General features: G+C 26.9%; 1 protein-coding gene across 5 annotated transcripts in view; it reads left to right on the plus strand.

The window, feature by feature from the left end:
• LOC126900191 (zinc transporter 2-like) overlaps nt 1-23017 on the plus strand; it is a 48978-nt gene that overhangs the window by 16153 nt on the left and 9808 nt on the right. For 2 of the 5 annotated variants that reach the window (XM_050675699.1, XM_050675698.1), the window contains one exon: nt 4664-4920. In XM_050675699.1, coding sequence (XP_050531656.1) covers nt 4664-4920 — 257 coding nt within the window. Of the gene's footprint in view, nt 1-2422; nt 2575-4275; nt 4567-4663; nt 4921-21832; nt 22064-23017 lie in introns of those variants that run through there. The other 3 variants (XM_050675700.1, XM_050675702.1, XM_050675703.1) reach the window with 3 other exon arrangements.

Consider the following 23017-nt stretch of genomic DNA (forward strand, 5'->3'; position numbering starts at 1 on the left):
ACACAATTAAATAAATAGCTTCTTGAATAGAATCAATCTTAAGAAAACACTTAATTTCATTATAAGGTTTATACAAATCATATCCTAATAAATTTAATCGACTTAAATCTTCATGTTATACGAACTATATTAATATTCTATTTTTTATATTCTAGTAATGCTATACTAATAAGTTGTTTTTGCATTGCTCCTTTAATTATGCCAAAATCCAATATCCTAATGGCTACTTTCAGTTACTTTTCAAGTCAATTTATAAAACATCAAAAAATTGTATTCAGTGATTTCACAATTTCCTATTAAAATATGATTTCCATAATCACAGTAACCAAAATACATTATTAAAGAAGATAATTGTAGCTAAACTGTATTTACATTTTAACAATTATCTTTTATAATATCAATTATTTAAAAGATTTTGGTGAGTTTCTTTTTTAATACAATTTTTATTGATTCTCATAGAATCAGCAACAATATTTCCCATCATCATTAAATTAACTTATTTCAATATAAACATTTAATAAAAATCTAGTATGTGCACTGCAAAAATGAGGTAGCTTCATTCATTTTAAGGACATTTGGTAATATGTTTTTAATTTAAAAAAATGTTATTTTTATAAATACTAGAATAAAAAAATTATATACATGCATTTGTTACAACATTTTTCAATAAATAAATTTACAAAAAACACTTTATCAAATGGAGATTTTAAACTTTATTAATATTTCTTATAAATAATGGAACTACTTAATTTTTTCAACAAACCTTTAACTCGTGAGTAATGTCCTTTTGAAGTTTTTTTAGACTCGTAATAATATTTTGTTATAAAAAATAATGTCTCCTATTAATTTAGGCTCTCGATATTTTTCGAAGAGCCAAAACACTTTTATTTTCAAAATTATTTAATACAAGATAACGTTAGATTTCAAGAAATTTTTTAAATGATGATTGAAGTTATGTTGTTTGAAATAACGTAATCAATCGGAATACAGCAAAAAGTAGTTATACAATAAAATTTATTTTTTACAGAGTGATTCATTTATCATAAACCACTTAATTAATTGAAGAATAAAAATAATATTGATAATTTTTGTTTAGTTTCATATTTTTCTCAGATTAATAAACCATGAAGTATTTTTAAGTTTATCCGTTATATCTTATAAGGGTATCAAATTTTTCAGAGGCAACATACATATTAACTTGCTTATTTATTTGATAATTAATATAATCAGTGGTCGACACACAAATTTTGACCAATATTTCAGAAGTTATTAACAGTTTTGTACCTAGGCAGAAGGGTGAGACCGAAAAATGCCTAGTAATAAAAATTGCATCACCTGTGCACAGTCATTAGTTTATACTGGTAAAAACTTCTGAAATACTGATCCAAATGTTGTTATCGATTAGTTATTTTTTTAATAAGATCATAATCTAATAAATAAACTAGTTAATTATACATGTTGTTATTTGAAAAATTGTATTTAACAACCTTATAAAGTATAAGGGATAAACAAAAAATACTTTATGATTGATAAATTAAAAAAAATTGTGAACTTTATTTTTATTTATCGATTAAGTGGTTCGTGATAAATGAATTAATCTGTACATAAGTAAACACAGGATGGAAATGATTGTAACCATCACTATAGCCTAACACAACGTATTGTGGCGTGACATAAAAATGTCCCTGGAGACATTTGTTATTTCCTGTTTTAAATATTAAATTTAATAATAGAGTAGTCGTTGAATAAGCTATAATTTAGAGTGTTATATTTTAATCTATAAGAGTTTGATTTTCTTTACGTTTTACAAATTAACAATACATCAACATGTTTATTTTTTAAATCATGAAAAATTTCCGTATTGTGTAGATCTAATAATACATTTACGTAAAGTGATATTAAAAAAAATATACGAAATTTTGTTGCATGTGAGACCACTTGGTCGTGTGGACAAGGCGCCTGGTCGTCATGAAATCTTGATGGCGACAGCTGCTGTCACAAATAATTCGTTTGTAGGCAAGTTATTGTCTTTATAGAACTAATAAATTATCAAATGAAACACTCTTTTTCGAAATAGGTAAAGTAACTACTTTTTGGAAAAAAAAAATGCTAGTTATTAAATGAAAAGGAGAGCCAGGTGATTTGAGAATGAGAATGAACTGATGTCTAGTATAATTATTTGGAGTATTATTACCAGCATTTATATGCTGACTAAAAGAAAAATGTTCAAGTTTACAAATACAATAAAAAATATGATGTCTAATCATATTCTCGGTGTATTATTATTTTTCGCAATCGTAGTTCTGGTTGTTTTATATTCAACAATATGAAGTCTAAATCAAAACACTAATCGTTTTATACTATTTGTTGATGAAATATGTATAACAAAGTATTATAAGATTTAGCAGTACTCGATAGCACAGACCATAAGTTAAAGTTATAATAAGTTAAATACATTAAAACGTATCAGTCGGTTTAGTTCGTGTATTAGTCGTTGAGTGTTTATGAATTTTAATGTAAAAACTTTAGTCTCATTAATTTACAATGTGGTATATGTCAGAAAGCGGGGAAATTGTAAGTCTTATAATATTTGAAAATAAAGTTCATTTTTGTCAGAGGTGCCGATGTCAACTTTGTGTATAAATATATCGTATAAAAGTCGAATTTATACACAAGGACCTAATTTTCAAAACAAATTATATACCGAAAATTGAAATCAATATTATGATTAAAAGTTTTAGGATAAAGTACAGCTTTTATTTTGACTTTCGATTAATGTTCAAAACTTATTACTTACCTATTATAAATGTACTTAATATGTGGTCTTATTTCCAAAATCTATTATATTCTATTGAATTGATGAGTAGTATCATTAAATTTTTATGAACTAAGTGTTTGGCACATGATTAGATTTGGAAATGAGACCCTCACTTAACAGTTAGTAATAGACTCTTCTATTTTTATAAGAGAATTTAATAATGATTTCTAAGGTATAAACACAATTAATACGAAAAGGAAATGACGTTATGATTCTTTTAAGATGTAATTATTATTAAGTCAGGGTTGCAAATAAAATGTTTTTTTTTATGTTTTAAACGGTTTATTACCATCAAAAACTGTACGTTTTAAGCGTAATTTAAACTAGTTTTCAACATAAATTTTTTTTAATTCTCTGTTATATATTAAATAACAGTATATTAGAATAGAATAATATTATGCACACCAATAAATTTTATGATCTTAACCCAGGCAACTCGTCTAAAAACATCAAATTAATTAATCTACTCAAATATCGACTTAATTACTTAAGAGGGGGCAGATAAAAATTTAAAATATTCATTAGAAGCAGTAACTTAACTTGAATTATACGTTACAGCAATGAAACTACTTGTATATTTAATTCAGTGTAATTTAATATCTGAAATGAAAAGTGGTTTTATTTTGATTTCAATTAATTATTTAAGAGTAATTTTGATAAATGAATTGTTACATAATAGCCTTAAGTGGTTTATGTAAAATTTTGTACTAAAATATAATGTAGAATTTTATCATTTTATAAAATAAAACATATGTTTTTACCTTCTTCTTAACATATAATTAAAAGTTTTATCATTCAAATTATATTATTGTTGTCATGAACATAACGCGATTAGAAATTCAACAAAATTTCGATTTTAATAATAATAATATATTATAATATTAATATTATTGTAATATTTAAAAAAAAAATGTTGTAAACCTGTTACATTACATAATAATATAACGAAATAGTTGATTTGACAATAATTTAAAAAGTTTACAGCGATTAAACTTCTTTGTGATATTTATTCAAAAATGTCTTCAATAGAAAAAAGCTACCGTAAAAAAAATCGTTTTCATAATATTTTTTCTGCATTTGAAAATTACGGAAGAGAATTTCGCAAAATAGGACCAATGTAATTTTGTGTGATGAAATAATCAAACGTTTATGAGGTTAAAAATTGACTCTCATCATTTACTAAAACGATGTGCATCGTAATATGATTTCATGATAACTCCTACGACTGCGTAATATAGGCAAAAGTAAGAGCGTTGCCGCGTATTAAAGTCGAGGCGCCGCTTTCGTATACTGTCCTAGTGCTAAAATTATTGTTGATCCAATTGTCACACGTTTAATGTCAACACGGTTACCTCATGCGACGAACACAAACGCGTTGGTATACGAGGTGAACGCGCGCGCACGCAAAGGCACTTTGTTCAACAATTCCATGTGTTGTCATGATGACTGCAGGTTGCTACAAATTCTTGAAACATTTAAAAACTGTACGCGTACACCGTATTTTATCAGTTGTTTTTATCTGTCACGGTGTCAGTATCATAAGGAACTCGATTTATTAATGTCATTTTAATACCTTCAGTATTGATTGAACGGTGTCGTCTGATGCAGTAAATTGGACCGGTTGCCTTCGATGATTTAGTCGCGGAGTGGGGTGCGAGAACAATTTACTTATTCGCGGTCGCGGCCACTGCGTTGTCGCGTGGCCATTGCCGCTTTTGCCGACGTGTAAACGCTGATCTTTGACTTTTGTAATTGTCTTACTCGGTTTCATTTCATTTCTCAGTCAAAATTATTTGTTATCGTTTTCGCATTGTTAACCAGTACCGTTTCCGGTACCTTTTACAGAACATCCTGTCCTCGTCGGTCAAGAGGATCATGTCGGCCAACACGACCATACCGGTGGCCACATCCTTTGGCGGCCGACAGCAGCAGCAGCAACAACGGAGACGATCCAGACGTCGGCCGGTGGCGGCCGCGGACGGAGCATCGTGGCCACCGGACTCCGCTTGCGGTATCTACGACAGTACGCCACTGTTATCAGAAACGGCCGACGACTACGAATATTACGATGAAATATCAGACAGCGTCGATTCGCGAAACGGGTAAGTGATAAGTGCATCATTATCGTAGTTGAAATCGCATTTAATCAATATCATGTCGGTTTCGCATTGATAATTATTCAAGTACCACAGCTATTTGCGTCCGTACTTTGAATAACATTTCAAGTGATTAACAAAACTAGCGTTCGTTTACTTTTAAATATTGTAAACTCTAGTCATGTTCGATATCATCTCGTACTGTGGTTAGTGCAAACACAGGTATGCGTACAAGTAACAACAAATTATTTTCTATTTATGATAACAAACACGGTAAATTATCAATGGAGTTAAAGTCGTGGGGAAATATGTACACCGTTAAACGCGGTTGTCCTTTTTTAAGTCGAGATCGCGTGTAGCTGTTTTTCAATTATACGTTCACTTGATTTGCTATCGCTGAATTGACGACATTACATAATTTATGAACACTATTTTTATAATAATAAACTTGTTGACATGAAACTCCCACTAAAATCCATGTGCGCGTTATATATGTCGCGTTTTAGTGTAATGATATTTATTTTTGCTTTTCTTGCATTAATCATGTCTGTATGTCGACGAGATAGGCTTCGTTAGTTATAAAGGAAAATGTTGTTAATATTTTAAGGTCTATGAAATCATTTATACGATTTTTACAAATAGCACAATGTGTAAATCAGATTGCTCGAAATCATAATTATAGTATTAAAATATATAATTTCCGGAAGCTCAACTAACCGAATATGTTTAAATAAAGTTGTAAATAAAATATTTCACAGCTTTTCAACAATGTACTTATAAGTACAATTACGTTCCGTTTTGTTACCCTTCGACGACCTTAAATGGAGTGAATGGGATTCAATAAATTCATAATAATTATTCACAGCAAAAACAGGTTAAGGGTTTTTAAAATGAAAATATACTGTTCTTTTTTTGGTACGATAAGTTATAGTTGCTGTAGCTAATGTCCGGCAACTGTGATGAATAAATCTTAGTTCGCTTTAAGTGGTTCAGTTCAATTTTTACGTTATACGTTTTAAGACTTTTATTTATGTTTCCACAATGTGTTTAGTCCAGTTTCCAAAATTCGGACTTGCGCGCCTCCAACAGTAGTGCATTTAAAAATAATCCCATTACTTGGCTTTTTGTGGAAAAAAAACGTGTTTATGATTTTTTTTTTTTCAAATTAAATTAATTAATTAATCATAGTAGTATATGCATAATATATGTATTTGATAGGTATGTAATGTCTGTAGTGTGAATCAAAATAATTATTTTTTTGATATTTTGTTTTGGAAAATTGCATTTTTTACTAAGCTTTTTTCATTTCTTAAAAAACAATATCATTTGGCAAATGATAAATAAGTCTCTTGATCATTAGTTACTGGCTCATTATTTAAAGTTATATAATTTCCTGGATTGTTATGATATTATTAGTACTATTTACATTTTTACTGTTTCATGAGGCAATAAGGGACAATGTTTATTACGTTTGGAATAGAAACAATTATAATCAGAATTGTGTAAAAACATGTTATTTTTTTCATCCGTTTATAACATAAATAAACAATTTAAAACGTCCCATAAGACCAATGTAAATTTTGACGATTTTGGTTTTTTTTAATGTTTAAAACGTAACAACCCTGATTATGATGTCTTGTATGAATTACATACCTATTATATTGAATGTAAAATATTTTAAGAAACCAAAACGCGTTCGCAATAACAAAATATAATTGAGATTCCGTTTCATCTCAAATTCAAGGGTAATATTTTTACTGTTACTGATTGCATTGAATAATTATTATGTTCTCCATTATTCATTGAATATTGGTCTTGCAAAATAAATCTAAGTATCAATGGATAAAAACTCAATTGTAAAGTTAGAACATGACGTAATTTTGTCAATAGAAAAGCTTTTTAACAAATTTTATACAGTTTTTTCACATTCAAATTTTTAATTTTTATAGAAAACAATCACTCTTTAACAAATTAAAATTAAGTGCTACATTATGTTTTGTATTATTTTTTTTGTATCGATAAAGATATAAAATCAACATCCTTAAGTAGTATATGAAATTATCCTCATAAATTTTAAATAACATTTAACTCGAATCGACACAAATTGTTTTTTAGTTAACAAGAATTTATGCACATCATTGATTTTATAATCATCTTCAACGCGTCATTCTAACTGTTCATGTCAAAAAATTATTTCGCTTCGAGTTTGTTAAATGTATCTTACATTTTTTATTCAATAAATTTAAATTAATATCGTACATTCTTTTTTTAACCTTTTATCATGAATGTTAAAAAGTTAGTACAGTAATTGCTTTTCTATTAGAAGTACCAATCTTAAATCTATTTACAACACATTGACATTGAACCCATTTCACTAAGGTATTAGGTTTATTAATAAAAAAATCAACTTATACGTATAATTATATAAAAAATTTTTATTAGAATAGACATGATTTAATTCAAGAATAAATATTCTGAAAAATCAAATCAATTCGTTTAAATTAACCGACTATTGAATAATAATGTGTTTCAACAACACCTGTCAAGTGTTATAATTAGGTATAATAACTGATAATTAAACTGTATAATGTAAAATATCAAAACTTTTGGGGATAGAGTTAATGAAAAGAATGTTCCTCTAAATGAATTACTCTGTTTAATTAAACTGATATTTTATTACAAAATATCGTAAAATAAAAATAATAGTGAGAATTTTTTTGTTTCCATTAAGTACACGTTTTCTCGATTTATCAGTCATAAAGTATTTTTTATGTTTATCCTTTATACCATATAAGAGTGCCGAGTTCATTTTTAAAAGCACAACATTACATAATTAACCAGCTTATTTATTAGATAATGATCTAATTAAGGAAATAATTGGTCAATAACTTTGGACCAGTGTTTTGAAAGTTATTAACATTTTATAGTAATGGCTAAAGGTGGATGAGGTATATTGTTTTTTTTATTACTAATCATTTCACGATCGCACTTTTTCTCCCGTTTAGATATAGAAATGACAATAACTTCATAATTATAGATTCAAAAGTTGTTGTTGATCAGTTATTTTTTTAGTAGATACATATATTATGTATGTTGTCATTTCAAAAAATAAAGTTGATACCCATTTAAACTATAAGGGATAAACAAAAAAAAAAATCATTTATAATTGATAAGTTGAAAAAAACGTACCTAAAAGAAACCAAAGATTTTCAACATGAATTTTATATTTTGATTAATTAAGTGATTCGTGATAAATGAATTACTCTCTATAATTTTTACTTGTATGTAATTTTTAAATTACACATTTATTAATGATAAAACTTTTGTTTCTATATAAAATAGTTCATTTATTTTTTATTTAACTGAGTTCCAAAATATAAACTTTTTGCTCGAGAGCCTAAAGAATTACATTGGTTTTGCCCTTCCACCGGCCCTGCCGATAGTAAATATTTTACCGGATGTACGTGTACTACAAAGTAATATTGCAAGTTGACATTGAATTTGTATTAGGCCAATACCCTTGTCATAGTTCATTTAGATATTCTTACCAGGTTTTTTATGACCTTTCTTCCTCGTTGCTTCTGTATCTTATTTTGATTCTTCTATAACTAATAAAATATCTACATCTCNTGTATGTTGTCATTTCAAAAAATAAAGTTGATACCCATTTAAACTATAAGGGATAAACAAAAAAAAAAATCATTTATAATTGATAAGTTGAAAAAAACGTACCTAAAAGAAACCAAAGATTTTCAACATGAATTTTATATTTTGATTAATTAAGTGATTCGTGATAAATGAATTACTCTCTATAATTTTTACTTGTATGTAATTTTTAAATTACACATTTATTAATGATAAAACTTTTGTTTCTATATAAAATAGTTCATTTATTTTTTATTTAACTGAGTTCCAAAATATAAACTTTTTGCTCGAGAGCCTAAAGAATTACATTGGTTTTGCCCTTCCACCGGCCCTGCCGATAGTAAATATTTTACCGGATGTACGTGTACTACAAAGTAATATTGCAAGTTGACATTGAATTTGTATTAGGCCAATACCCTTGTCATAGTTCATTTAGATATTCTTACCAGGTTTTTTATGACCTTTCTTCCTCGTTACTTCTGTATCTTATTTTGATTCTTCTATAACTAATAAAATATCTACATCTCCTAGGAAAATCGATGTAATTTAAATGAAATAATTATTTTTTGTCCGTAAATAAGTTTGATATGTACTGAATTTGCATAATTTTTGTTAAAAAATAATTTTAATCTGACAAAAGTACAAAAAAGAAAATGTGTTACGTCCTTGGAAAAATGAGTTTCCCAGGAGGTGTTGGTATGATTTATCTCCTTGTTATAAATTCTAAGCGAAAACAGAAATGACGTTCTAACTGAGGAAATGTATACTAGGAAAATTATAATTTTCAAAACTTCTCCANCTTGGAAAAATGAGTTTCCCAGGAGGTGTTGGTATGATTTATCTCCTTGTTATAAATTCTAAGCGAAAACAGAAATGACGTTCTAACTGAGGAAATGTATACTAGGAAAATTATAATTTTTAAAACTTCTCCAAAAGAGTGGGTAAAAATATTCAGTAGTTGTATAATTATGGTTAATATAAAATAACTATTACTGTTTATAACTTCACGCTGTTATATGAGGTTTATCTCGTTCATTACTTTTTCCCGTTTGTGTTCACTGAACGTTGGCATTATCGTTCCAAAGCAATCGCAAAGCTCTCGACGAGTTATGTTAGTTTTTTAATAGTTCACAATGAATGTTTGCCATATGCTAACGGCTATCAATAAACAAATCCAGACGTACTACGTTGATTCCTCGTTTAACAATAAACGTCTAAGAAATACCATATTGTAATATCAGACCTCACGTGTACTGCCGCAACGACCATCTAGTTAATCGCTAATTTATTATAGCACAGCGTTGACAAACATGTTATCTATAGAACAGTGATAAGATCTAGTATTACCATAGGCAATAACTTACATTGAACAGTAAACTGGCTTTACATGCTAAACAAAAGGCGTACTTTGATAGAGTAATAAACATGTACAGAAGTTTTAAATATTTTCAGTTTTCTNGTACAGGTGTTTTAAATATTTTCAGTTTTCAAAGGGCAAGTAACGATTTGAGATTATCAACCGTTGCCCTTCGAGACGAATAAAGGAAATGCACTTACAAATTTTGTCATTTTCAATAATACAACTGTCGTCAGAATTTCAATTATTATTAGGTATGATAAGGATATAATTATAATGGCAGAACGTCTAAGAATTATTTTTGATTTAGTTGTGAAACGTCATATAATGGACACTTATATATTAAAACATCATATTAAGAGACAAAATTAATACGTTTGTCGTCAAAATGATCACAAAAGTAGTCTGCATATGTAAAACTTTAAATTCGATAAAATGTATTTCAAAAATTATTAATTTTATCACTTGTTAAAACTCGAAGAGTCTAAACAAAACTGCGTAATTGCTGTAAACAATTACCATTAATTTCAATGTATTTCAGTATCTGACTTAAAAAGTTAATTTTCATTATACTTATGGTGTACAATCACATTTTATATTATATAATAACATTATNATTTTGTCATTTTCAATAATACAACTGTCGTCAGAATTTCAATTATTATTAGGTATGATAAGGATATAATTATAATGGCAGAATGCCTAAGAATTATTTTTGATTTAGTTGTGAAACGTCATATAATGGACACTTATATAGTAAAACATCATATTAAGAGACAAAATTAATACGTTTGTCGTCACCATGATCACAAAAGTAGTCTGCATATATAAAACTATAAATTCGATAAAATGTATTTAAAAATTATTAATTTTATCACTTGTTAAAACTCGAAGAGTCTAAACAAAACTGCGTAATTGTTGTAAACAATTACCATTAATTTCAATGTATTTCAGTATCTGACGTATAAAGTTAATTTTCATAAGACATATGGTGTACAATCATTTTTTATATTATATAATAACATATATAATTGTATTGTAAATCTGTATAGAAAAAATTGTGCTTAACATTTTAATTATTTTCTAAATTAAAAGTCAATTTAATTAGTTTTCGGAGAATAATACGTTTAATCTTATAGATAATATTAAAAAATAATAATAATAAAGAGTATTTATTAATTATTAACACAAAAAATTGCAACAAAAACCTTTATAGGTGTCCACTTTAAGCGGATAATTTGAAATAATATTTTTTTAGCAATTTATTTTGTAGTAAATATTTTTTCAAACTAAATTTAATTTCATAAATCATTTAGTAAACTTAGTAGCATTTAATATATACGTATTTAAAAATCTATACTTCATATAAATCAAAACAGTGTTATTTTTAAATAAATTCAATAAAATAATAGTTTACCCAGAACACTTCAAGTTGAAGAGTCAAAAGCAAATAATATAACTGCTCGTGATTTTAATTTCTTTTTTTCTATTTAACTCACCTTGAGTTCGACAAAAACACTTTTAGATTCAAGTATTGTTCTTATTTTATGGAAAACAAGAACACGATTATAGTGTAAATATTTAAAGAAGAAATACTTACGGCCTAATGACGGTGCCTGTCAAAAGATAATCTTGTTTTTTAAGAATTTTCTCATATTTTTTCACTGTGCCTAATATTATTTTTTAAATAATATTAGGCACAAGTGTCTTTTTTACTATCGCAAAATATGGTTTCTACCTTGGGTGTACAATTTGAATAGAAATTCTATTATACAAATTGTTTTTTTTTAATTTTGATTAAGATATCAGTACATACAATCTAAAAAAAGTATTTATAAAATAATCTAATTTATTTTGTCTTTACGTGCAGTTGAACAAAATTGATTAGTGTGGAATCCTTGTTGAGATGTTTAAAAATGTTGTTTTAAACTTTTCGATTAAAACATGTTATAAAAAACTAAATTAATCAAACGCCGTTTATTAAAATTGATTTAAACAGCATATAAAAACAGTTGTTTTCAACAGCAAATTTTATTGTGCTGAGGAGAAAAATTAATTAAATCAAATATTTATAAGTGAAATTAAGTATATTTTTATTTTAATTTGACTTAAACAATTTTCCTAAGCATCATCGTTATAGTTAATACCAAATTTAATAAAAATATGTTTTTTAACCATTAACAAACATAGAACTCATTATAATTGCACTCTTTGATAATTTTAAATTTTACCATCAAAATTGTATTACATATAACAAAGCAAAGTTCTATTATAATATTGAATCATAATATATAATAATTAGAGTAATGTCAATAATATAAATAAAAACTGAATTAAAATTTGAAGCACTCTTTTTATATAAAAATATAAAACATCTAATTACCTTTTCATTTTTATTTGGCATTTGTAATATGAAATAATTAAATATAATATTATTTCACATAAGTATAAACAAATATTACATTAAAGTTGAACAAAAAATTATTAAACAAAATGAAGAATTTGAATAAAATAAAAAATTAATTAAAATAATTAACTCGATGAGAAATATAATTAACTAATTTGATAAAATATTATTAAGAAATTTATCAATTTTGTGGTATTGCCACACTATTGAGTATAATGTCATTTCATGGATCGGTCTGCAATTTGTATTATATGATTTTAACATGAAAAAATAAGTTTAAACTTATATTAAACATATAAAAAGAAAATAAATCATATTTAAAACGATTGAAACCAATTTTTTAATAATAAAAAAAACCATTTTATTCTTAACTCTAGATGGAATTTATATTTTTTGACAACTTATTTGAAAAATTACACTTATCTAAGTTAAATAATTGCCTTTTAATATCATAATTATAATTAAAAGAATAAACTATATTATTTTGCTGATAATGAGCAAACATTTTTTTTATTTTTTCTATTTCTTATTTTTAAATGTTTAAAATAATATAGGCACTTATACTTATAAGAAAAACAATGTTCGTTTAAGAAAATTAATTTTTAATTAAAAGATATTATAAATTATTTAGTGAATATATTTAACTACACCCAAAGAATGAAAGGTCAAGTTCCAATTAAACTTTGATAAATGAAATTAATTTAACTCGATAACTATCGTACTTAAATATACCTATCTATGTTTTGAAAATAACAGTTAATATTCAATATCCCATTGTAAACCATACAATTGATAATCAGTGATTATTGAAAAGATTGTGTTTAAAAATTGAACAATAATGAATTGGAATTTATAAATTATTACAATAAATGACATTGATTATTACTTTCCTGGTTTGTTTTTGGTTTTGACATACTAACTGAATAATTTTTTGCATTGCACTACATAATATAACTATAACATGTTTTTATAATATATTTGTGGAATTTTATATACTTTTTAGGTATCATATTCATAAATAATGAAGCATGTTAGGTTAATATTTATATTATTTTATGGTAGCCTGAAATGTTATTTTGGTATTACAATTTATGATATGATTTATTCAGTTCAGCTTGAAAGAGAAACCGAATTCTATTATACCAGCGTTGGATACAAGTTTTTTTTTTTTTTTATAAAAAATTGTGTATTTTCCTTTCGTTGTGTACGGTTTTTTCGGAGTTTTATGCAACAACTGGTCCGTCGGACGAATGTTACATACACTTAATCTACTTTTCCATGGAATTTAATTTGCGTTTATTTAATTATCGACAATTTTTGTAAAACTACATTAATTATATAGATAACAACAAATATTTAATGAAAAAAAATCTTTATACAATAATAATGAGATACTTAATAACAATAATAATTTTGTAATAACATCCCTCTTACTCTGTTTTTACTATAGATGCGAATACTTATTACTTATTACCTCCGAAAAAAATAGTATATTATGTTAATATAAAGTAGGCAAACTTCATGTATTACCCCAAGTTTTTTTTTTAAGTTGACGTCTTCTTAGGAAGTGTAAATCACATTAGTTTGAGGTTGTAATTATTCGAAGAGTTTTTAATGCAATGAAATTTCTTTTTTTTTATTGATTCTAAAATACATTTATCATAGATATTTATATATTTTATAAATTGGTTTTTGTAGTTTAATTTCTAGTCTCAAATAAAGTCAGTGCTTCTTTTTAATTGATGAACATGAAACGTGGTACCATTTAGTGTAGTTAATAGAACCCTTTTACATGTTACGAATTTCTTTGGGTTTATCGTGAGGATTGAATGTAATTCTATTAATCAGCCTATACTTTCCTGGATATCTCGTGTCATTCTTTTCCGGCATATCCTTTGAGCTGTGTCTTATAAATTATCACTAACTCATTTCTTTTCTGTTTTATATTAATCTTTACTATAAAATGTTTTATATTATGTACACGACAGTGCAGACACGGTATACCACTTCTTTTGTAACTGCGGTCTCCACTCTTTGTAGTGTATGTGAACGCATTTCAAATAAGTTCATTTAAGTCAGTGACGTGTGAATTAAATAGACCTTTTGATCTAATAAAAACTCATTTGTGTTACATTTGTAATCAGCAAGATGAAAGAATCGTTTCAAATTGATTCTTGTTTCAATGATAATCAGATGATACCTTGCAACTTATAATCACGCAATTGACATTATTTCGCTTATTAATATCATTATGTAATTGTATAATATGGCAATTAGGTAATGTAATTTGTTGGCCGTAAATCAAGATATTTACACAACAATTTCTTGCGCTGACGTGTAGAAATTTTTTTTATAATTGTTCGCATGGAACTTTGATAGTATAACGTTTTGTCCAGTTTTATCAAACAGCCTACGTCCGCTTTTTGGATACGCGCAATCAGGCGACTCCAAACTGTGTGGTTTTCAATGGCCTAATGTTGTGTCGACTTTGTTAGTGTTCAAAAAAATTATTGTTTTCCCAAGTGCGGTGTATTGTCACATTGCCAGGTCAAAGTATTCGCGTAGGTTTGGCCACAGTATTGACGCAACCGCTTAAAAATTATCAGCAGCGTTTCTTGCAAAACCACAGACACGACCTAGTTCCGTTAAATCGTCTCCCAGTTGTGTTATAGTACAGAATGGTTGAACTCTCGACTTGAAGTTTTCGGAATGAAACGGAAGGCTTGTTTTTTAATTGCTCCGATTAATTTCTTGTAAATGTGTGACGTCGTTTCAGATTGAAGTAAACAACTCTGATTATGTACTGTTTATTTATTACCAGTTAGTTACGGATGCGGTTACTGCAGACCACTAACACGCAGTTCGCATATTATCGTATCACTGTTATTTTTTATTATATCATTTTAACAATACTGGTCGTTTTATGAAATAGTTAATATACTTGAAAATTATTGCATGGCAAAGTGCAGCATCAGTTATGATGCCGATCAGACAATTCTTGTGAAACGATCGGTCAGAAAAGTGCGCATTCTACAGACTTGTGTTGAGGTCAATAAGAATTCTGCCATTTCCGTAAACAACGCACTAACTCAATGATTCATTGGTCACAAAACTGTCACTTTTAACTGCCACTGTGCATTGTAATAACACCAGAGTGTTTACAAGAGACGTATTGGAATTCCTTTTCAAAGCCGTGTTGCACAATTTGCAGAGGCTGATATGAGGTCACCAGAAGGATAATACAGTCGCACATCTTGACATTGCGTCCCCAGCTGATAACGATGATATTTTTAATTCATACTTGTGCTTATTCGCATTGTCTATTGCTAATGTTTCTGGACACAATAAAATTTTCCGGTGATCTTTACTTTAAGTAAACTACATAGTATTGTATACTGAATTCGCATCAGTTAGATGCGAATTAGAATTAGATATACTCGACGTCACACTATTTGAACGTAGAAAATGGTCTTTTAAAACAATAAAAACATGTCTTCAATAGTAATTTGTAATAGAAAAAAACTCACTTTTGAAGTGATAATTATTTTCTGTGCGTTAATTACCTAGTTCATGTTGGATTACCTATCAGCGTTTCACGTGAATTCTCTGAAACATAATTATAGAAAAAAATTATACTTTTAATGCAGTTAATTATAACGCTTAAGGCCCTGTACAACACGATGTGTCTGCATTTTTATAGATAAGTGTAATTTTATTTATTACTCGGGGTAAGTATGCTTATCGTATTATAATTGTTTTTTTTTTATTTCACGTGTATATTTGGGAAAACAATTATTGTGTTGGATGTTTGCTAGATCAAGTCAGCTACTTAATTCAATTAATGTTGATGTTTAAACGTACATGGTTAAGTCAACCAGATAAAATGTATAAATACTCGAATTACTATTTGTTATTTGATCACAATCCTGAAAGTATACTTAAGTTGTTATTGCCAGTTATATAAAAGTTTTAAAAGTGACTAATATATATATTTTATTTCTTGCCGCTTTGTATAAATTTATTTTTTTTTAATTTTAACTTTTTAAAAATAAAATTCCGGAAGGAAATAAAATTTTTTACTAGATGTTAAACATAATTTAACTCATAATTGAGATTATCATGACTATTATGTATAAAATATGCATATAAAAATAATTAACTCTAAAATAACCAGTCTTAGAGTGTTCAAAATTAAATGGTGGCAACTATAGTTTCGAACTTAGTTCATCATCAGGTTACTAAGACAGAAATATTTTAATAAGTTCAAAAAATCACACACATAAATAAAATAAATAAGAAATTAGTGTAAAAATATAAAAATAAATCGTGTACTAGATGTTTAAAAAATTCGTGAATAATATAAAATGAGAGTGTAATACACAATTTTTATATTTCAATGTTTTATTTACTTGGTAATGAACCAAGTTGGAAATATAGTAGCTATTAATTAATTTTCAACATTCTTAGACTATGTAATTACTTTTTAAAATACATATTTCATAGTTTAATAACTGTCCAAAAAAATACGATTTTTTTGGTTATGTCATTGCTTTCTAAAACTGAAAATAATTTAATTTACCAAACCGAATTTTGCTATCCCACTAAATCGTCCTTGAGCGATAAAACGGTATTGTAACGCTCAGAATAAAAAATAGATGAAGAATCCAAACGTTTTTCAGTGGTTGTATCCAGTTACAATGATTTTCAATGGACCAACAAGATTATGATTTACTTATTTCGTATTATCATTACGATTAAGTGAACTGGAATTACTTCCATATAAAATTAAAAACACGACATAAATCTTTTGATTGGCTGAATTTGACTTCATTGACAATGCTCTATGGAGAACATTTAATTTCTTAGTGATTGCATGTGAGAAAATTAAAGAGAACTTTGATGAAATTATGCGGGTCCTAGTGCTTAATATTGTTATTTGTAAATAATTTTCAATTAAAAAAAGATTTGTGGTCAAACTTAATAACACAATTTAGTTCAACTAATTAAAACGCATTCAGGACGTTTTAAAACATCGAAATAAAGTATCAAAGTTGATGATATGTGTAATCAACTGTTATTTTAATTAATTAAAAACTATTACGGGCTAACGTTGGCGATAGTGTTTTATTGCTCATCGTTATATCTATGGTGCATTCAGTTATGAGATACAATAGTATAAGACACACAGCTGGTCATCGACAATTTTTAATTGAACACTTTTATAGGAATGTTTTTATCAAGTTGATTATTACTGTCTTACAATAATCATCCGTCAGTTTGGAAACCTTAAATTATTTCAATGATATCGCAATACATATTCGTGGTAGTTGTGATTTTACTGTTCATGGTTAGTAAATCCGTAACGGTCACACTATTGGGTCCATTGATTCCCAAAATCAAAAGGCGATTTTCGTAAGGTTTTATTTTTTTGTGTTGTTATTAAACAATTCTCTGACACTTGTACGAATTGTGGCTAACAATTTAATATCAAACTACGGTGTTCGAGGCAACTACAAACTGATAACGTCATTACGGTTGTTGTGGTATTGTAATGCGTTTTGATTTCCGGTGTGGGTATTAATTGTCAGCGGATGTCGGGTGACAGAGGTTAGTTATCCATGTCAAGGTGCAAAACAATGGTAGTGGTCACGTTGAGACAGTTGAGTGTGTGATCGATTTACTCGTTTTATTGAATATTTGTTATTGTCTCGTGTAGTACGTATGAGGTTGACGAGTCGAGGGGAAGTACTTGGGAGCTTGGCGCTGGTGGCGGCGGACGAAAAGAGAAATCGCTCGGCGTTAGGAAGATAGGCGACCGATTTAAATACAAGAGCGCCAGTCGCCGCCCGACCACTCGACAGGTTGCCTGACCGCAGTGAACACAGATTTTCGCCCATCGACCGTCGATTCCGTTAAATTCGAAATCAGTGTTCGTGTTTATTGTAACTTCTTAACATAACGTTGTTTCAACTTAATTGTGTAACTGAAAATTGTTTGACACGCTGCTTTTGGATGATCATTGACAGTGACCGTTCATTGGAAACTTGCTTAACAGGTAAGCATTTTTTAGAGTAATAGAGAAATTCTTCATGATTACTAATTTAGTGATTTTACACCTTCCGGGTAACTATTAGAACATTTCGAGTGTACTTATTTTAAAAGACACGCGCACTGTTAGTTTTCCCGAAAATTTGGAGAATCGTGTTTGAGCTTGCGAACAATAAATTAGTAAAATTAATTAGTATGTCAAAGTTGAATTACGTAAAAAAGTTCTCATTTGATATTTGCCAAATTCGCTGTGTACGCACATCCTGTTATTATTGTAAAATTTCAACAATGAAAACCGGAATCATTCAAATATATAATTGTCTGTGAACCCAATATACCGATTAAGTCAACGTACCGTTATTAGTTTTTATCTTTGACGAACGTCAATGAAATCAGCCATTAAAACTGATTTATTTATGATTTTTTAACCATCACGCGTGAATGTCCGATTTTGAAAATTATACCGAGATATTTTCCATTTTGACAGTATAGAGTCTTTGTTTCCACACATCATTATCAAAGGCTAAAAGTAACTTAATATTTTATGTCATTTCGTCAAGTATTCAATAACAAAAATTATTCATTTACCGTTAACTTATTTAAATATTGGCGAACCCAATAAGTGATGAGTGTTTTATCATCGAACTGCTATGTTGATTTAATTGACAAAAAAAGGAATTGAATTAGACAAACCTTAATTTCACTAAGAAAAAATTTAGTTTTACAAAGTAAAAAAATATATTTTAAGTTCTGTTAGGAGATAGAATAGTTTGTCGCACATTAATCTGTCAACTTCACCTGTACTGCTACGTATTTCTATGTATTTTTTTACACTCTAATTAATAAAAATAGTCGATAATTGTATTATGTATAAATTATGGCAGTTTATCTGTAATGGTAAGTTAGAATTAATGTGTACTGACTACTGTACGGATAACGTAGTTAAATTTTACGTTCAGTAGCCACCAGGGAAAGTTATTAACGTACTAAATAATCATATGAGCTGTAAACAAAGACTCGGAACACTAATGTGATAACAACCGTACACGACATTTTGTTCATAAATAAATAGTTCACTTAGATTAATCAGTTGTATCTAGTTTAGTACATAATCCGATAATCGATGACAAATCAATGATCGATAGGAGCTTTGCATCCCTAACTCAAATCGTCATTTTACAGCTTCTTAAAGAGTTTTCTTTTAAGTTATTATAAGAGTGATTATTCCCCTGTAAATTTCCGGGTTATGGTAACTTGTAATTATGGAAATTAGTTATACACTAATACTTGTTTAAAAAGATTAATTTAACACTCAATTCTTTAAAAACCAATATTTTCTGTCATTACTACATAAAATATTTGTGTGATACATTCCACAAATGAAATACAAATAAGATTTTTGTAATATAAATTAAATTTATTATACTAATAATAACGTATCTTTTAATACTTTTAAACTATTTGTAAAAATAAATTGTCTTATAAAAGTTTTGTACATAATAATTCGATTCCTAAAAGGGGTTTAAATATTTAAGTAGTATGTTTTAATAACCACCATAACTAGTTTTCTACACAAGTTTTTAGAAAAATAATCGACGTTATTAAAATAATATGTCATTTTAAAAAGGTTACAATATTTTTTATTTTTATTTATTTCAAGTATTCTAAGCACGTGATTCGATTACTTAAAATTCAATTAAAACACCTCCAATTAAAAAAAAAAAAAAAGGGATAAATTAATTTAGATAAATATTTTACTTTTTCATCAACAATATAAATAAAGTGTTATCTTCAATACATTCCCTTGGCCTACTAATTCCTTTAATCTTTTTAGTGTTTATCCAAGTTTTTATTTTCAAGTATTTCATTTAAATAATCAAAAAATACTAGTACCTAATTATAGTGATAAATCGATTTTAATAAAGTGGCTGCGTCTTAAAATTGATCTAGACAGTGTGCATGAGACATTCAAGTTTCTTGAGTGGAAAACTAAATTATTGATATTTTTTTTAACTATACATTTCTTTTTTATTTGAGTAAACATTTTTCAAATGAATAATATTTTACGTAAATAATATAATATAATAAAAATTAGGCCGACTCATTTTAAATAGGAGTAATAAGCTTGTAAAAATAAAAGGTATTTATAAAAATGTATAAATAAAGAATACTAGGAAATACTTTGAAGATCAAAATACTAAAAAAAAAATATATATAAGTTTGCAACTACATGTATCAAAAGTTGTATGCAATACTTAAAACATATAAAATGCATTTACCCATATTAAAATAATTATACTGAAGTCTTTTATCATTTTATTCTTTAACTTTAACTGATTTATTACTATAATTTAAAAATTATCCTATAAAAATTTATTAATTACACAGTATTTGTTATTGATTTGATATTAGCGTAAAATATTTAGTGCGTAACGTGCAAAAGTCGCTATCAGTTTTTCTATAGTGATTATAAATATTTTAACTATTCATATTTATCTTATTATTTATAAAATAATAAGATATTTTATAACAATAAAATGGTACTAAATAAATAACCTAATTCTAATAATAAGTTTGTATAAATTATTTGTCTGCATAGATGACTTTTTTATCCTATGCGTCAAATATTGTTTTGGTAAACTTTAGCCTTTTATGAGTTTCTGTTATTTTAGTAAAGAACTAGATAATATAGCTATTAATTATAGTTGTGATAATATAGTTCTTAATAGTGACAACATTGTTATCTGAAATATGGTTAACTAAGTAATCGTTCACAATGATTTTTGTTAAAAATATGTTTCAATGAATAGTCATACTACTCAGTACAGGAGAGTAAATCGCCTTATTATTTATGAGTACACTATTAATATCTTCATAATTTATCAATTTTCCTTTAACTACTTAATAAGTAGTGTTTGGGTGTAATTAAAAAATATTTTTTCGGATAAATTACTAAAAAATTTTATATAAAACTTATGATTTATGATTATTTTTTTTGTATATCAATAATGTTTACGCAGAACCAGACCAAATCATAACTTAAAAAAATATGTTTTTCATATTTTTTAAGTTATATTTAGGTTTTGTTTTATTTGATTATAAAACTGTAATATCATTGATTGTGTGTAATCATTTTTGAATAGCTTTGATCTGTATTTTCTAAGGAATTATTTTTTTAACCGATTCTATAATTCTTTTAGTGTAATCTTTTGCTAATCGAATGTGTCTTAAGATACTATTCAGTATCCACCATAGAGTGCGACGCTATGATTAGTGTTCATTAGCTTAGAGCTAACTTTGCAGTACAATAATGTAGTTATTGGAGACGATTGTGTACTATACCATAACATATTTAGTATACAGTAATAAAGAATTACATGTTTCTTATAGTTATAACAAAGTCATTATTTTTCATTATGTTTCTAGTAAAATGATTTTCAAAACACAGTCTTGGTGTTCACCTGTAAGTGCGTTGGCGTGTATTAAATAAATAATAAATGTAACTGTGTTTGTGTGATTTCCATGGCTATTTCATATTTTTACTATACTTAGTAACAGAGTTTAAGTATCCTCTATTTTTAAATGTTTTTTACTTCATATAAACAACTGTTCACGAAAAAAAATGTTACAAAAATAAGATGGGTTTGGCCTACTCAATGTTACTACTGGAAGTATATGAGTGCATTTAAACTGTAAGTCGTATAACATTATTACTTAACATATATTTAACTTACCATTGAGGTAGTTTAAAATCAAATTTACCAAAAAACGAACAAATATCGATCAAATAATACCACCAAAATTATGGAAGAATATTTTACTTATATGTATAAATATATACAACTTGTATACTTTTTTAACGACCTGTCTCACAACTACAATACTGAGAGTTATTTTTTCGACAATATCATAATTTAATGAATTAAAACTTTGTTATAAGTGACCTAGACATTAATGGAACAAAGGGAAGTTATTAAGTTGTGTAAATAATTATTGCATGTTTTCGAGATCAATAGTTTTTATTGTTATGTTAATTTTGATAAAAAATTTAATTTGATAAGATTTTTCCATTATTATTAATTATAAGGTCAAATCATATTAAATCATCCAGAGTGATCGCGTGACCATTTTAAGTTTTTTTGAAATTTCATACATGAGTGCCTAGTATTTAAATAAAAAAAAATTTCCAAAAAAAATGTTTAGGTGAAAGTTGATTTATGACCTGTCAAATTTTTGAAATTGCAAAATACCGGTATTTCGTAAAAATATCCCTGAAACTGTATTTAAAGTTAAGACTTGAAAATTTTATCACTATTTCATATGAGGTCTTCTAACATGTCTAGTAATTAACAATAGGATTTTTTAATTTTTAATTTATTTTTTAAGTAATTTTGAAAAAGGTTTTCTTTGTTTTTGTAAAAATTAACAATGAAATACAATTTTTTTTTATCAAAATTTCTTTGCACCATATTAACATTATACAGTATTATAGTTTAATTGTGTTTTGAAGTTTTTTACTGTGGCCTTTTTTTAGTAACACAAGTATAGAAAAGTTCAAATTTCTAAAATAACGATTTTTAGGCAACTTTAACTTAGTTTTTCTCCAGTGGGATAGAAAATCAAACCATATAAATTCCACAAAATAT

Source organism: Daktulosphaira vitifoliae, unplaced genomic scaffold (assembly GCF_025091365.1).
Source record: "Daktulosphaira vitifoliae isolate Bord-2020 unplaced genomic scaffold, ASM2509136v1 Scaffold_3, whole genome shotgun sequence".
Classification (NCBI taxonomy): Eukaryota; Metazoa; Arthropoda; class Insecta; order Hemiptera; family Phylloxeridae; genus Daktulosphaira; species Daktulosphaira vitifoliae.